Source organism: Furipterus horrens, unplaced genomic scaffold (assembly GCF_987537825.1).
Source record: "Furipterus horrens unplaced genomic scaffold, mFurHor1.1.pri manual_scaffold_3, whole genome shotgun sequence".
NCBI lineage: Eukaryota > Metazoa > Chordata > Mammalia > Chiroptera > Furipteridae > Furipterus > Furipterus horrens.
Window position 1 is genome coordinate 34,430,289 of NW_028327173.1, and position 17,844 is coordinate 34,448,132.

General features: G+C 46.3%; 1 protein-coding gene across 2 annotated transcripts in view; it reads left to right on the forward strand.

Annotated features, from left to right (window-relative positions):
- The window catches only part of ELAVL4 (ELAV like RNA binding protein 4), an 87,745-nt gene that overhangs the window by 62,290 nt on the left and 7,611 nt on the right, over window positions 1–17,844 (forward strand). For both annotated transcript variants that reach the window (XM_090269429.1, XM_090269430.1), the window contains exons 3-5: window positions 276–379; window positions 15,821–15,974; window positions 17,602–17,827. In XM_090269429.1, coding sequence (XP_090125555.1) covers window positions 276–379; window positions 15,821–15,974; window positions 17,602–17,827 — 484 coding nt within the window. The remainder of the gene's footprint in view (window positions 1–275; window positions 380–15,820; window positions 15,975–17,601; window positions 17,828–17,844) is intronic.

Sequence of the window (17,844 nt, forward strand, 5' to 3'; positions counted from 1 at the left end):
TACATGGTGTGGATGTGCTGGGGCACTTACCCGTTCCCAGCTTGGGCAACTCCTGTGAATTTAAAAGCTGACTAGAATAAGACATGAAAGAATTTGAAATTTCTCAACCTGAGTGCAAACCCTGATATAAAAGAAACCATATACTAGAGGAGGGTTTGGATTCACTGCAATGCAAAGTGTTACCTCTGTAAAGATATTGAGCTGTCTCTCTTTCTTTCTCTCTCTCTTTCTCTCTGTCTCTTTCTTTCTCTCCTTTTTAAAAAATGTTTCCACAGGGCAGAGTTTAGGGTATGGATTCGTTAACTATATTGATCCAAAGGATGCAGAGAAAGCCATCAACACTTTAAATGGACTCAGACTCCAGACCAAAACCATAAAGGTAAGAGGTGATATGCTGGCTCCTGATTGGGGGGGCATTGGTTAATTTCATCCCTTTGATCTAATAAATAAAGGTTATGAGGGAGCTGGAAGTGATGTTCTTGATCTAGTCAAAGAACATTTACCTGGAACACAGATCATTACAGAAAAGTGAGGTGAGGGCTGAGTACAGGGAACAGAAGCTGTGGGACCTCCAGTCCGGAGGGCAGACAAAGTGTCGGGATGACTACCCCCACCTAGAGGCCTGTGAACTTGGGTCTGCAGACACAGCCAGAACTGAGCTCCGGGAAGAAGCTGAGACAAGGGAGCTGTTCCAGGGAAAGCTGTAAAAATGGACATGAACACTGTGAATGGGGACCAGCACTTAGAATAGCATGGCCTAAGTCTGGATGGGGAGGTAATGAGAAGATGAGGCGGGGGAGGCAGGGGCCTCAATTGCCAGGCTGAGCAGCTTGGTTTGACCCAAAGGTGGAGAGGACCCTCCTAACTGAGACTTGAAAAGGAAAAATCAGTTATAAATAAGCACACGCGTGTAATAGTGTATAAAACCTATGTCGGAAACATAGTAAAGGACTGGAAGAAAAAGTAACATTCCAGCCATCTGAAAATAATCCAACCGGTACATGCTATCTCAGGAAGGGTTCAGTTGAAACTGAAAAATGGTTACCCAGGGCCTGCTTCTCCAGACCGAGGTTTCTCTCGGATCAGACTTCACCTTATGGGGATCCTTCAGGAGGTGGTGCTGTTTGCTTTTTTCCCTTCTGACAGGCAGTGGTGAGCTCCTGAATGAAGTCTGCCTCCTCCTCCACCTCCTTTCCCCTCTTCCCCACCTAACATCCGGTTTGGGGTCAGCTGCCAGCCGATTAATGAGTCCCATTCTTCATAGCCTATTAAACCATGGGGAGGTGTCTCCTGGGCACTCTCAGCCTCACAACAGCAAGTCTGACGCGAAGTAGGACAAAAGAGAAACCTCTCCCAGAATGGAAATCTATAGATGGCGCCAGGTCTCAGTGTCTGAAAACACAAAACAAAAACTTTTTAGTTCAACAAGGCTACTTTTCCAACATCTGGACTGACAGAGGAGGCTAGGGGTATAAGGTCATCTTAGTCGTGAGGTAATCAAAATAAAAACATAACCAAAACAAAACAAAGCCTTCTCTTTTTGGAATATACTATGTGATTGCCTTTCTTCCTTCCTTCCTTCCTTCCTTCCTTCCTTCCTTCCTTCCTTCCTTCCTTCCTTCCTTTCTTTCTCTTTCCTCCACCCCTCCCTCCCTCCCACCCTCCCTCCCTTTACTTACTCTCCCTCCTTTCCTTTCTTCCTTTTATCCTTTTGTCCTTCCTTAAACACTTTTATTTTACCAACTGAGTTTAGTTTATTTCTAAAGATGATTGCTTTCCTGATCTTATACAGCCCCTGGTACACAGAGACCCCAAAATGGGCCTGATCCTGGTTGCCTCACTCTCAGCTTAGAATCAATCCCTATGAGTTCTCTAAGGGGGAAATAATTGAGAGTTGTTTAATTATGGAGTAGTCCTCTGAGAGACAGGAGAATTAATTTCTTTCAAAGGAAAATCATACCTATTTTTGTGCTTTAAGTAAAGACGGGATGCTCATGTCACCTGACTCTTTGATGAGGCCACACGAGGTTGCGAGCTGTATTTGTGGGTTTGATTGATTTTTTCTGTGCTATCCAGCATTAGAATGTCAGGCATTTACTCTTCCCTTGATGGACACCCTGAGGTGAGAAAGAAACTTTTCTTTGCTCTGCAGTTTTATTGAAATCCAAACTTCCCCAAGAGCTTAGGATCAAATCATCAGCTATCCATTCTGCATGTTTTTGTTTTGTTTTGTTTTCAGTATTCCATGAAGCTGTAGACATTTCCCAAAAGACTGACTGAACCCAGCTTTTCTGATCTCAGAATGCATCTCTGGCCCATCATGCCATCAGAAGTAGTGCTTTGTCTAAGTGGATCTTCATGACAAGGAACATTGATTATTTTCTTTCTGTGAAGAGCCAGTTGCCCCCTCCCCTTCTCTATGTTCCCCTCACCCACCCTGTGCTCACCCTGCATCAAAACGCTGCCAAAACATTCGCACCCAGCAATAAAGTGGGCTTCCAAGGCATTGTAGGATTCAAAATGCACGATGCCATGACTGAATCAATAATTTCCATTCTCCATGACAAATGAAAATTTAATGTGCAAAACCTGGGGATTTCAGCCCTTTCATTAAAGCAGTTTATTTGCCATACTAAAATTAAGTTTGAGTGATAGGTTCCTTTATTAACTTTTCTTCCCTTTCCTAAAGGGACACAGTGTTTAAGGTAAAAATCATATTAAAGGGAGGAAAAAAAGCAAACCTTTTTTGTATGCTGTTAATAGTCTCATCATTTATTAATTTTTTAAAATTGCTTTTCTGCCTTTCAGGCCTCTGTTTACTTCTTCTGCTTCAGTTTGCTTTGCTAAGTGACATGAGATTTATCTCTCTACTCTGACTCCATGAAGGGATAGATAACTTGTCTATCTGGAAAAAAACAAGTGTGTTTTTTATTAACATGCATCACAGAAATCTCCTTGAAACTATGAAGTACGTGTTTGCAAACCTGAGTCAAGTTTGTGTCCCTTCTTCTCACATTTATGGAGCATTATCGGAGGGCTTTGTGCAAAACACACTACCTTAAATGTAACACACAACATAGATGCAGGCGCACCAAGTGTTATCCTTAATCTTTGAAGGTTAATGATCAACAGCTGGATTCAGAGGTAGTTCTGGAAAGCTGGGGACTGGTGGAAGCTGTCGTGAGCTGTACAGCAGTAAAAAGGGCAACTTTTTGCTACTGCTGATTGTTTAAGCTTAGACCATTGCCAGAGCTTCCAATTGTTCAATAGAAACTGAAATCTAGATTTTTTTTTTTTTTTTTTTTTTTTTTTATGCCAAACCTCCCAGTTTCTAAAGGTTGGACACCAACTCAAAACATTTTAAAGCATTGTGTCGGTGGGCTAGATATAACTTAGTAGCCGACCCGTGGGCAAGCGGTTGACAGCCTCTGAACTCAAATTTAGACTCATTACTGAGCTGCTAGTAAAAGGTGCCCCCCAAAATGGTCCCCTGTTAACAAATATTCATTTCCCCGTTATTAAGGGGTGTGTAATGTGACTGTGACTGTGCAGATGCTGAGGGCATGTGGAGGGTAAGGCCAGACCTCTGTCCTCAAGAATATAGTCTAGACATTGACAAAGCATTAAAGCAGAGAAAGAGTGTGTGATTCCTGAGTCAGACGCAATGACTAGTGTAGATGACAGTAGATAACTTGCCTGTCTGGAAAAAACAAGTATCTTCTTGGGAAGCATGCATTACAGAGATCTCCTTGGAACTGTCTAGTACAGGTTTGCCAGCATGGGACTGCAGAGGGGTAGATCTTTGGATTACAACTTCTTTAGTGGGAGAGAATGGCCAGGTTCCCACCCTTCATCTCGGAGATCAGACTAACAGAGGTGAAGTGACTTGTCCAAAGCCACATAAGTGGCCAGCGGTTGAGTTGAGTTCTGTGAAGGGTTCTGGTGGAAGAGGAGCTGCTTAGTATATAATCATAAGCTTGAAAGGAAATAATAATAGTATTGCTACATTTTATTAAGTACTTACTTTGTGTCCAACACTATTCTAACTCCTTTACATGCTTGATCACATTTAATCCTTGAAGCATCCCTAGGGTTAGGTGCTTTATACAGATCAACTCAATTCTTTAAAAAATTTTTTTTAATTTATTGATTTGAGAGAGAGAGAGAGAAATGTCAGTTTGTTGTTCCCCTTATTTGTGCATTTATTGGTTGATTCTTGTGTGTGCCCTGACCAAGGATCAAACCTGCAACCTTTGTGTATTGGGATGATGCTCCAATTGAGCTACCCAGCCAAGGCCTCAGCTCTAATTTTTAAAATAGCCCTGTAAGGAGGTGCTAAGTATACAAATGAGAAAACCAAGGCCCAAAGAAGTTAAGAGACTTAATAGGATCACAGAGTTGGTAGTCAGATTTGGTGTAACAAAATAATGTTTTAGAAGGAACTTTGGCAGTCGGTCGTATGTGTTGGAATGTCACACTGCCTGTTTGTTCAGCAGCACGTGCATCCTGTGAGTGTGTGGGTGTGTGTTTGGCTCCACACACACTCGGGTTATACTTGCTGGCACGGGAAGGAGATAAAAAAGCAAACAAATGAATTGCGTGTCTCCTCCAGGTCCTTAGTAAACAGACCTTTGATTCAGGGCTTCTGCCACCAACCTGAGCACTGACCTGACTTCAGATCACTTATCCTCAGACCCCTGTTTTCCAGGCAGTGCCCTGGCAATTCTCCAATCCGTGGGTGCCAGACAGGCATGGTGCTTACATCGTCTAGCCTGCCAGAGCAGCCTGGCTCCTCACTTGAGAAACTGGGTCTTTTCTCAACATTTCAACACTGAGCCCAGTGGAGATGATTTGCTGCACACAGGGCTTTGGGGTGCGGTTTGCTTAGTTTTTTCCCCACTTGTCTCAAACACACATCACTTTAGACTCTGGAAAGCATTGGGTAAAATGGCTGTGAATTCTAGAAAATGATTTCCAGGACCCCTAGTCCTCACATCGATACCTGTCCCAGCCCTCAGCCTCTCCATGGGCTCCAAAAGAGCAGCTTCTGAGTCTGTGCTGTAATTTCAGCCTCTTGTTAAGAAGCACTCCATTGAATCTGGTTGCAGTGGTGCAGCTCTTTGTCACGTTAATCAGGGTCAAAGAAAATAGGATGGTTCTATAGTGCTTCAAAAGAGGGATATGTTTATGCAAAGTTTGGATACCTGTTCAAGTTACACTGAGACCCTTCAGTCAAAAGTGGTTCCAGTTGGGACTTGAGGGTTTGGAATTACTCCCACTAAAACTTTCACAGTAATAGGACCCCTGCTTGGATTTTATCCTAAATCTGAGGCTCGGGATTAGAGAAGTGTTTGTTGCTCTGCCTCTGGAAGCTCTAGTCTCATAGCAGACACAGACATGCAAAGGACCAACTGTAATTCGGGGCGATGGGGCGGTCATGTGGCTACATGGGTTCCCATTTGATTTGGAGGGGGTGCAGGGAAGTAGGGATCTGTACAAGATCTGAGCAGGAGAGGGAGCTGACCAAAGTGAAGTTCTAGAAGGGTCCACCTGGCAATGGGGTGCCACTTGGGGTGTTTGATGAATGAAGCCAGAGGCTTGCCAGCTGCTGTGGTAGATTTCTGTCAGCATTAGACACTGGTTGTCATCAGCCCTTTTGGGGGCTTTTTGTACCCATTTTAAAAGCAAGACATGCTTATTGATGAATTATTGGTAAAAATGCATTATATAATGAAGGCAGTATCAGCCATTCCCAACTCAATGTGGTTACCATTTTTATATATTTCTTTCCGTTTTTCATTGAGTTACATGTTTGCAAATGGTTTTCTGCCTTGTCTTTTTCTACCAGTTGCCTTAAGCTAGTATTCAAACTATAAAAACATCACTTTAAGTAAAACATTCGCAGAGCACAGCTCTTGTGCAAACCAGAGATGTGAGTGATTTCAGGACTAGGTCATGGATGAGGGGGCAGAAGGGCTGTTCCTGCCACTCAGTGAACCCTGGAGGGTTAGCACGCAGTCAGGAAATGGGGTGAGAGAGTAAGAAGCAGGAGCCCAGTTCCAGAGGGAGCAGGACTAGAGAAGGGGAAGCTGTGTTGAATGAAGGTTTTCCCTAAGGAAAAGTCTCCCTTCTCCGGGAAGGAGAGGGAGAGCAAGCTCTATTCCAGCCTCTCTGTGCTGCAATGCTGCTTAGGCACTTCTCCATTTTCACTTTATTCTTCTAATAGCACTAACGGTGCCTTCAGGGGATCTTTCCGCACTTGAGTCTTGCAGGTTCCAGTGTGCCCCTCCTGCTTCTTTCTCTTGCCAGGGGTCATCAGGGAGCCTTGCCTCTTGCCCCCAGCATCCACCTGCCTTGCTAAAGGTCTTATTCCGCTGAGGCATCTTTTCTTTGCACTTGGCATAAGCAATTATTTCTCCTATCACTGCTCTTAATGCTTCCCGGAGAGTTAGCAGATCATTTTTTGCTGACGGATATCACCCCACCCAGAAATAATAGACTGCCTCCCTCATACCTTGTTAATAATAAAAGGCATTTTTCTCTCCTCCCCCATTACAGCGATAGTCAGAGCCAGTGCTGGAGCGCTTTCCCGCCAAGGTCAGCAAGGGCAGTTGGATCACTAAATCCTCAAGGAGCCAAGAGAGGGCACGTGGCAATGCCAGTGGAAACTGGAGACCCATTTACCCAGTTGTACCACACAGCTCTCTGTCTCCCGTGAGAATTTGTTTGGCTGCTGTTAACTTCCTTTGAGTGAATAATTTCAGATACAGGGATAGGAGTTTGAGAGATAGCTTCCCTACCATCTCTACCCAGTGAGATTAATGTGATTCCGGTATCTTAGAGGTCATCCACAGTGTCCTGTGTCTGTATTACAGAATAAAGTCAGACAGGCCCAGGTTGAGAGGACAAGTAGGTTTTCAGAAGTGTGTGGAATGGGGCTTGGGGCTTTATCAGTCCACAAGTGTAAAAACAGTCAACAGCGTGATGCGAGCTGCTTAAAAAAGAAATTCAGATCACAGGAAATAGTGGCTCTTTCTTGGCCACTCTGATCAACCCATCACTGCTGTGTCGTGTCCGACTCTCAGCCTCATGGTTTTAAAAGACCTGACTCCCTAAGGGATTGTCCAGAGGCCAATGCTGTCCAGGATGCTCCACTCACATATTCACCCTGCAATGGTTACTTTTCCGTTCTTTAGGGAGGAAAAAGTCTGATGTGACTCTAAAACTCAATCCTATATTTTAAGAACCTGTAAAGAGAACTTACAAAGCTATGAGGGTAGAACATTTGCCTTCAGTGTTAGTGTGTCCCTGATCGCCAAAGGTATTCAAATGGGGTCATTAGGGATGATGTAGAAAGGGTTCCTATACCAGACTGGAGTCTGACTAAATGATTCTAAAGGTCCCTTCTTGGGTTGAGATGCTGTAATTTTATGTTGTTTCTGGGCCTCAAGCTGTTCTGCCCAGTAGAGTAGCCACTAGCCACAAGTGACTATTATTTGAACTTAAATTAATTAAGATTAAATAAAATGAAAAGTTTAGTTCCTCAGTCACAGTACATTTGAGTTACTCAGTAGCCAGTTGCTGCCACATTCAATAGCACAGATCTAGAACATTCTCATGACCCAAGGACAGTCTGTTGGGCAATGCTGGCCTAAAACATCAATGGCCCTGGAAAGTTATCACTTCTCCAGGGTTATCACAAAGCCCCAGGGCAAATCAGCCAGCCTATCAAAAGTCATAGAGATTTTCCCTCTAGTTATTCAGTCAAATGAGCTCTGAGTTGAGATGGAGAGTCAAGTCCCAGCTCTGTCCAAAACTACTAGACTGACCTTGGGAACTTACTCTTACTTCTCCGGACTTATTTCCTTATCTGCAGAATGGTTCCTTCCAGCTCTAATAGTCTAAACTAATAAAATATAGCGTGATCATTCCAGCTTGGTAGTTTTCCAGGGTGACTGCAGTTTGTGCCAAGGACACAGCTTTTATTTCACTGTCCATGTTAGCCTGCCATAGCGGAAAGATCCCAAAACTTGGAGTCACATCCATCTTTGTCTTAGTTTGGCATTGTGACCTTGGACAAGTACTTGACCTCACTGAGCCAAAGTTTGTCATCTGGGAAATAGAACTAATAATATCTCACTTATAAGTACTCATGGCATACAGTGGGTGCTCAAATAATGCTCCCAAGAACGAAGATGAATAGGGCTCTGCTAAGGTGAAAATTACATGAGGAGAGGGGAAGACTTTTTCCCAGCTACATGTTTCAGAGATGCAGAATAAAGAATGTGTCTGAGTCTTATAAATCTCAAGCAGCACATATAAAAGGCTTTGTATAGTGGAAAGTACTATGGAGCTTCCAAGTGGCCACAGTAACCTCATCAGCCTTTCATAAAACAAGAGTCGGGAGTTACAGTTTAGTGAGGAGGGTGACTGAATGTCTGAAGCCCTGAGTCTGAGCCTAGCTCAGACTAACCAGGCCATTAAGTCATTAGCACATCTCTCCCTTCTAGGGGCCACCAGACAGCAAGATTCTTGTACCTCTTAGGTCCCTTGTTAATTTGATGGACTTTTAATACAAAGTTGTAAAGCAAACAAATCTATCATCACACCTTTTTTTTTTAAGACATTCATTTGGCCTACTTTGTGCCAGAGACTCTCATGATATTCTTGGATTCTCTTCAACTCCATGATTCTCTCTAGCTTCTCCACACCAGAGTCAGCTCCTGGGAGCTAAAATTCATTGCATACAGTGTATTTCACATTTCCATTTCAGTTCAAGGAGACTTTATTCGGCTCCTGCCATACATAAGGCTTTGTGACTAGATGCCACAGGAGGTCTGCTCAAACCATCAGAATGCTCAGACTGCGAGGGCAGACCCAGTGTTGGCGCAGATGGCTGTGATGGGAAGCAGGGTGTGGTAGCTGCTGCCATTGAAGTGTGTGCCATCTGTAGAGTCCACAGGGAGAGAGCAGCCATTCATGCCTGGGCCTCATGGAGGAGGCAGTGTTCAGGCTGGGCCTGAAAGGATGGGCAGGAGTCCATCTTGCTATGATGATGAACAAACGGAAAGAACAAAGATATGGAAATAGAAACTTTCGGTGCACATTCAAGGTTTGTTTGTTTGTTTGTTTGTTTGTTTGTTTGTTTGAAGTGAGGTGTAGGTTACCTGGGGGGATTGCAGGAAAGGAGAGGTGGGGCTGGACCCCAGAGGGTCTTGAATGCTCAGGTATGGGTTTTGAATTTCCATCACAAGGTGCTAGAGAACCACTGAAAGTTTTGAGCAGGGAGAAGGGGCACATTCAGAACTCCCTTGGAAATGTTAGCATCAGGTTTTGCCCCGATAGCAGAATATTATGTATCAGGTAGTGGTGGAGGGGTGTGTGAAGATGGGCCACATAAGCTGATACCTGCCCTGCCTGTGGGCAGAGGTAAGCTGAGCCTCACAGTCAAAGCTGTGGTTTCCAGGAGCCAGCTGGCTTCTTTCTCCTCTCCCTGCCGTTGGAGGTAGGATTGGCAGTCCCTGGGAAGGTTGCTCCTAGAGGGCCCTGGCAGCACCAGAGTATGTTCTCTGCTGCTGTTCTCCCATTCTCTTTGGAGTGAGTGTCCCTCCAGGGATCTGTGTGCTCTGGGGAGTTTGTGTCACCCAGAGATTAGGGTGGTGCTAACAACAGATTGGGGAAAATCTGCTGCCTGATCTTCTGGAATGATCAGTCTTTGTGTGTGTCTCCTCTGCCAGGCCAATAGTCCTACGTGTCAGGGACTATTGTATTCATCTCTGCACCCCCAGTATCTAGCATAAGGCCTGATTACATAGCAGTTGTATCAGAGTCACTATTTATTGAGTACTTACTGTGTGCCAGGCATTGTGCCTAGAAATCTTATATGCATTGTTTAACCCTCAAATTTCTCTATTAGAAAACTTCTGAACTATGTTATTCAAGTAATTGCAGCTTAGAATGGTTAAGTGACTTACCCCAAGGTCACACAGCCAGTAAGTGGTCAGGATTTAAACGCACATCTCTTCAGTCCCAAAGTCCTTACTCTTAAAGAGGTTACTCTGTCTCCTTTCCATTCCAGAATAGATGCTCAATGTCAGTTAAGGTAACATAAATGAGAACTTCCTCAGAGGGTCTGTCTCAAAATACAGTTGCCTGATACTCTAACCAGTACCTATCAGTGAGACCCACAAGGTAAGGGGAAAGAAAGACAGGAAGAATGCTCCTAGTGTATGGAGCTAGAATAGAAATAGGAGAAGTTAGAAACTGTAAGAGAGACCATTTGGAAGTCAGCAGAAGAAAGAATTTTCCATTAATCAGTGATGGGCAGTGATGGTGCAGGATGCCTCGTGGGGTTGTGAGTTTCCTGTCCTTGGAAATGTATGAGGTGGGTGGCCAGCAATTTGGATCCTGCCTTGAACTTTTGAGGCCACTTACAGCACAAGTTTCTGTGAAGAAGGTTTCAAGGGTGGAGCTTTCCGTTGGGATCTCCAATGTCACCTGTCAGCTTACTGACACTTACCGTGAGCCATGGTTATAGGGATTAGCAGTTTTGTGAAGAGAGCACTGAGCTCATAAAAACACTCAGTCAGTGATACAAGTCCTCACTGTAATTCGAAGGTCCCCACAAATGACACCTCCAACTCCTAAACCGACTGAGAGATAAGACAAAGGAGAAAAGCATACAGAGTCCTGAGGCCATCTTTATTACTGATTAAGACCTAGATGGATTCTGTGGACACAGTGGGCTTCATAACTCAGAACCCCACATGGACGGACTGACTTACCTTGTCACAGGTGCTCTGGTCCCCACAGGCCTCCCCATATGAGAGCATAACCTGCTCCCATGGAACTTGAGAGCCGGGAACAGAAAGCGTGCTTCTGGCTGGCATCTGAACCCAGACAGGAAGAAGCAGGCAGCGTGTGCGTCTCATGTGCCCGTTTCCTGCATCAAAGCCTCTTTGGAGTGGGCTCTCCACTTCCCCTGGAGAAGAGAGGGGAAGAGGTACAAAGAGGGCCTAGCTGCTACTCCACGGGCTCCCTCCACATGGAAGAAAACACAGAGGGGTACACCGAGTATCCCCATCAGCAACAGCCCTCTGCATCATACTCTTCATTTGTTTGCTTACTTCCCTTACCATCTGTGGGGTCCTCAAAGCTGAGATGCTCCCAGCCCCCAGCACAGGGCCTGACACACCGGCAGTGTTGAGGGAGGGGCGGAGTGAATGAACTTTCATCTTCTAACGCCAGTGTTTTCCTGAGGGAGCACCTTTCCAGGGCAGAGGAGCATGCCTTTTCCTCTCATCTTATCTTCCTAGTCACACCCTAGATCATGCCTTTATCATGTTTTCTAAGTCCTCTCCCTTTTCTGTACCATGGCCGGCGAGACAAGGGGCAGGGGTTGCCAGATGATCGAGGAAATGTTGTTCCCCCCATGCCCTCGGCCCAGGCCAAGCCCTGGCTGTGCACAGGCAAGGGTACCTGAGAGTGTTGTGAGGGAAGCAGCAGCCCCCAGCCCTGGTCCTGCTGCCCGTCTGAGAGGGGCGACAATGCTGGCCTCACCACCTTGGGGAGAATCTGAGAGCAGCCCTGTGAAGTCACTTTTGGAAATGGAAAGTACTTTGTGGCGAGGAAGCAGTGGAATCTGTGGGAATGTGCTAGAGCTAACAAACAACTCATGGCACTGAAGTGGCAGAGGACGATCCAGATGCCACCGCCCCCCTCCCCCCAGGATGCCAGAGGATTTGCCTCTACAGGAACTCACTGTAGTGTTCCAAATGTTCGTTTGTGTGGCAAAACTGAACAGCGTGTCCCAATGAGGACTAGACTCCCAGGCTGGCCTACAAAAGCCTGCATGACTCATCAGTAATCAGGTCTACTAAGTATCTACTAAATTCTAGGTATGTGCTAGACACATTCAATCTGTTATTTTAATGCTTTACAATAACCCATCAAAGGGGAATTGCCCTCCTTTCTGCCAATAAAGAAACTGAGACTTCTCAACCAATAATCACTCACCCAAGGTCACACAGCTAGTAAGCACTGGAGCTGGCCCACAGTTGGGGCTCACAGCCCCAAGGCTTGGAGGGGCAGGCTTGCTGTGGGCCTGCAGGGATGGAGAGGAATGGGGGGTTTGGGGGGACTAAGATCTTTCCTCAAGACCATTTGTAAAGTCAGTCATTTTCTATCACCTGCTTTTGGGCCACCCTTAGGCAGAGAGAGAGGAGTGGCCTCCCCACTTCCAGCTCTTTTTGAGCTCCAGAGCAGGATACGTGTGGCCTAGAAATGCCAGTCTTGTCTTCAGAGACTCTGGCAGCAAGCAGGATCCCCATGCTCTTAGGCAGGCGCAGGGTTCTCCAGGGCACTGCCTCCAGTGTTGGAAGCCCCAGGCTTGAGGCCACAGGCTCAGTGGGCTTAACAAGCCAGCGGTGCTCGACTCTCGGCAGGAGCTAAAAATCGGGATTTTTAGAAATGTTTCACCCTAACAAAGAGCCTGCCACCTGTAGCCATTTGGTGAGGATTTGATAAATGTATGAGGAGACTTGAAAACTTTAGACACTGGAATGAGTGTTCTGGAGACTGAATGTGGGAAGATTTTTTTTTTTTTTTTTTTTTTTTTTTTTTTGTCATTTCTACCCACTCCTACTTCCATGTGTTTCCTGGACAGGGGACTTAGAGAACAATAGACTTTAGGTTCCAAATAGGGGAGAAAAACTAAGCAGCAGGAATTGGCTTGGCAGGAAATAAGCAGGAGCTGATTACCGTTGGGATTTGTTGCTGCTTTGTGGCCGAGGTTTGTCTCTGGGGATCTGTCACAGTGATTGTCCCTGACTGAGGTTCTCCCTCTGTCAAAATCATCTTTTGAGGAAATGGTTCTGGTTGTGTCGTTGGCTTCCCAGTGCCAGCTTCTTGTCCTTAGCAGGTCTGTCCCAGCCTGCTCCCCTCTGTACCCCAGCTCTGGCTGCCCAAAACTGATGGAAATCAGGGTCATCACTATTGATTGAGCATTTACTGCATGACACTAAGTCCCCGATCTTCCTGTTGGTCCTCATAGTAGAGGAGGGGTATGATCAGGCCACCATTCCCTGACCCCACCGTATACTGTCCCACCGCCTGTCCCACCACCAGTCTCCCCACAGCTCTGTCTCCTTCCTGTATATAGCTCTGGAATGGCACAGGTTTGTGGCATTGTGGTAATGGGTCCATATGTGTACTAATCCATTCTTCCATTTTACTCCTTTATTGAGTACCTTCTGAGTGTTGGCTGTTGCACCCAGCGCCCTTGGAGTTCCTTTAGGGCAAGCGCCCATACCTTGTTCTTGCTTGTATATCCCAACACGCAGCACTGTGCCTGGCTCATAGCAGACCCTAAGGAAATATTTGCTAAGAGAAGGTGTCTGAGTGCTGGCTAGCCCTAGAACACTCTTGCAGTCCTTCCAGCCCCAGACCCTGGAGAATAGGAATGCTATGCCTTAGCTCTTAGCATAGTAGGGAAACACAGCTGTGATTCTGGATGCTTACCTCTCCGTGATTCCCCCTTAATTCTCAGGAATCCAAACTGCAGTTAACTCCAAAGAGCCGTTCATGTCAGCCTCATTCATTCTGATCTGTGGGTGTCAGTTTACTCTTCCAGGAGGTGTTGAGTGCTCTGTGGGTGTCGGGCTCTGTGCTGGGAGCTGGAGCCTCAGAGATAAGTAGGACAGACACACACACACACCCGTGACCTCCATGAGATCAGCAGACTGGATCGAGAGGTGGTGAATCAAGGTCAGAGCAGGTTAAGTACCGTGGGTGGGGCTCATTGAGAGCCCTGCTGGGTGAGGGGGGTTTTAAGAGGAGGTGAGATCAGAGAAAGCTCTTTAAAGAAGGAGGCATGTGACCTGAGCCTAAAAAAGCAGGAGGGTTTGGACCTGAAGAAGTAAGTGGAAGAATTTTTCCCCATGAGCGAACGCACAGAGGTGGGAAGGTATGTTTTAGGGGAACACAAAGGTCATTCAGATAATTAATTTGTCAGTAACTGGCACAGGTGAGACAAGGATGACCCTCATTACCACGGACATATCACTATGTTTTTCTTTCTTCCTCCCTACCGATCCCTCCTTATGCCTCAAAAAGCGCCTTGCAAGGTTATAACTAGAAAGATTGTGCCTTAAAGGACAGGGACAGGAGAGCCTTGTGTGGTGGGGCACCCTGTCCAGACAGTCTCATAGGGTCCTTGGTTCATCACCCCTTACCCCCGAAAATGCACATACGGGGGCCCTCCATGTAAAGGCCTGTTTGCCTGTCAGCCATGTCCTGGGAAGGAGCCTGGAGAGGCCGCCCATGAGTTTCTAGAAGATGCAGACACTGCAGGCAAGCTTCCTTGCTCTATCAGTGGGAGAAGGCCGGCGAGACACATTAGCCACTCACGTCATTTGTCTGTTGAGTCAGCATCTAGTTGGCATCTCTGTCATGGCAAGGGAGAGAGCGCTATGGTGAGGAGCTCTGCTCCTCTCATTCCTCTTCGCTGGACCCTGCCTCGGGCACACGGTCCCCTTTGCTGCTGGAGGCTTAGTCCTTAATGCCAAAGGTCCAGTTTAACATGTACCATTCCTTTTGCACACATGCTTTTGTGTGTGCATGCACACACACTCACTCACCCCTTTAGTCCTGGCGGTCTTGTCAGTTGGTTATCGGTGAAATAAAACTCCCAACTGAAAATTGCTAAGGCAAGTAGGTCCCTTCCTGTTCGACGTTGTCAGATGTGCTCTGAGATGACTGTTTTCATCTTCTATTCTGGGCCATTACCGCCCCAGAAATAGCTTTAGCAGTAAAGTGCTTTTGTTAGACTAGCTGTAAATTATATTTCAAATGTCTGATGTTGTTTTCTTAAAATAAATAAATAAATAAGTAAATGAAAGTCTAAAATTAATGACTGCTGGGGTTTGCTTTGCTTATGTGTACTGCTACAGACTTGGCTTCTTGCAGATGGAATTTCAGATCTGTTTACACTTCTGTGTTAGCTTTTTTTGGGGAAAAAAGCAGTTGAGAGATCTAGGAGGACAAATTTACAAAGTCGAAGTTATTATAACCATCGGTGAGGTCCGCGTCTCTCTCCCGCTGCCCTCTCCCTCCCTCCTCTCCGCTGTGCCATTGTTTTGTTTATTGTGGCTTTATCTGCTCCACCTCCAAGTTCGAAAGCAACTGGTTCTTGCAGATGTTGTAACAAGGTTACATATCCAGTTTCACAAACAGATGTTCATTCAACCCCATTTCACCAGCGCTTTGTCATTCAGCGAGAGCAGACCTTGTGGGAACAGATTGGAGCAACACAAAGGATGGGACCTAAAAATCTTGCAGAGAACCCGATCGCTTTTATGTGCTCAAGAAGAAGGGGGTGGGGTGGGGAGGGTGTCAAAGAGAGAAATCTGCAGAGCAGAATTTTATGGGGTTTTTTTTTTTTTGGTTTATTCAAAGATTATTATGTGTTGGATACAGTAAATCATCTATACACCCACACTCAGGAGGTAAATCTTCAGAACTCCAGGCGTGGGTAGTTCTGCATTTAACAGCTGCCATACAGTAGCTATTTTGTTCTGCACTTAGAGACCCTCATCTGTACATTTGTTTTAAGTTATCATCAACTCTCCTTTTGTTCCTCTATTGCTGTTCTCCTGGTTCTCATTACTATTACAAGGGTATCTAAAAATCAGAGCTCCTGAGTTATTTAAACTGACACCACGAGTTAGAATGATAGGGAGGCCTTCTCATCTTGGTTGTTGACTCAGTCTCTACTCGGAGGGTGTTGCCTGTAATGGATTTAGCTCCTCTTGCCTTTTCCTAGGTCTCATATGCCCGTCCGAGCTCTGCCTCAATCAGGGATGCTAACCTCTATGTTAGCGGCCTACCCAAAACCATGACCCAGAAGGAACTGGAGCAGCTTTTCTCGCAATACGGCCGAATCATCACCTCACGAATCCTGGTTGATCAAGTCACAGGTTAAGTGTTTCTTTGTCATTTCTTTCCTTGTGTGTCATGTCACCAGCCAGTCCCTGTGACCCACGGGAGCAGAAGAGAAATGGTTCCTTAGGGTAAAGGATATGGGTCATGAGCAGACAGATTTTTGACATAGGAAAAAGACTTCTTCTCAGTCAACTGCCCACATTTGAAATGGGCCATCTTGGGAGGCAGCTCTTCCTCATGGGCGTAGTTCCAGCAGCAGCTAATCTACTTGGCAGAGTTGTGAAGATGATTCAGGCCTCAGGTTGAGAGTGGGACTAGATGACCTTTGAAGTCTCTTTCAGCCCTCAACCAACTAGCATTACATTTGTGAGTGAAAAAGACCTGTATGTATAGCTCTAGCCCCGATGACAGATGACAGCATTATTGAGTTAGAGGGAACCTCAAACTGCCCCATTTCACACACGAGGAAACAGAGGTACAAAGTAGGGGATCTGACTTCAGTCCAGCTAGTCAGTAGCAGTGCAGAGGTAGGAAGCCAGGACCCAGTACCGAGGTACCTTGTCCACACTTAAGAAAGGCAACCCCACCTCTCAGTAAGAAATGTAAGGCATGCCAGGTTGCATTTTAATGGCAAAAGGTTTCACCTACTCCCAACTTGATCCCAATTTAAAACACCCTCTAGGAGCAGTTCTTCACATTATTACCATTGAATCTATGAAGCTGGCTGTCACAGACACTGTGCAAAGGGACCCAGGGGCCAGGGGTGAAGGAGGCACTGTCCTTACAGGACTCCAGTGCGAAGAGTACCTGCCCGGGGCTGCCGAGTGCACCGGGAGAGCTCAGGAGAAGGCGTGCGATGCCCAGTGGGAATTGTTGGGAAGGCTCCACTGCGAATGTGAAGTTCGGACAGGGTTTTAGAGGATGACTTGCAGTTATCTGGCAAGAAGTAGGGACAGAGCATTCCGGGTGGATAGGATGTGTCCTATAGCATAGCTGCATAGGGCACCATTCAAGGCGTGGAGCCGAGCAAGATCGCAGCCTGTCCTGGGAGCATCTGGCAGTTCAGCACAGCTGGCATGAGGCGCAACAGGTGATTTGGGCAAGATCTTCAGGGGTAATTATATGCCCCTCCAAGAAGTCTGAACTCCATCTTTTACCACATGGAGCCAGAAACGATTTCGTTTGTTTGTTATTTTGTGTTTGGAGTGGGAGACAATGCTGAACAGGAACCATAAACAAGGTAAAAAAAATTGAAAAGGTACGAAGAAGGACAGAAGATGATTTTAAAGGGTGTGATGTGGTCAGGGTTTGCTTTTCCAATAGATTACTCGGTTGCTAGGTGTGGAGGACCCCCTTGGGGATGAGAAACCAGGCAGCGGGTGATCGGTTACAGCAACTGAAGGGAGATGAGGAGTGAGCAGGGTGGCAGTGGAGGGCTGGAAGTGACAGATGTGAGAGACACCTGTGTTCTGTGGGTGGAAGTCACCTGTCCAGAGCCATGATGGCAGAAATGCAGGCAGATGCATTTTGATGGGCGAGAGATATTCAGGGAGCCAGGCACAGCCCTGGCCCCACCGGCCCCACAGGATGTCCTATCTCTTCCTGAAGATGTTTACAGTTTGGTTTGTTCACTCTTTACGAAGATTCTTCCTCTTTCCCCAGGAGTGTCCAGAGGGGTGGGATTCATCCGCTTTGATAAAAGAATCGAGGCAGAAGAAGCCATCAAAGGGCTGAATGGCCAGAAGCCCAGTGGTGCTACAGAACCGATTACTGTGAAGTTTGCCAACAACCCCAGCCAGAAGTCCAGCCAGGCCCTGCTCTCTCAGCTCTACCAGTCCCCCAACCGGCGTTACCCCGGCCCACTTCACCACCAGGCTCAGAGGTTCAGGTAGGCATGCCCGTGCG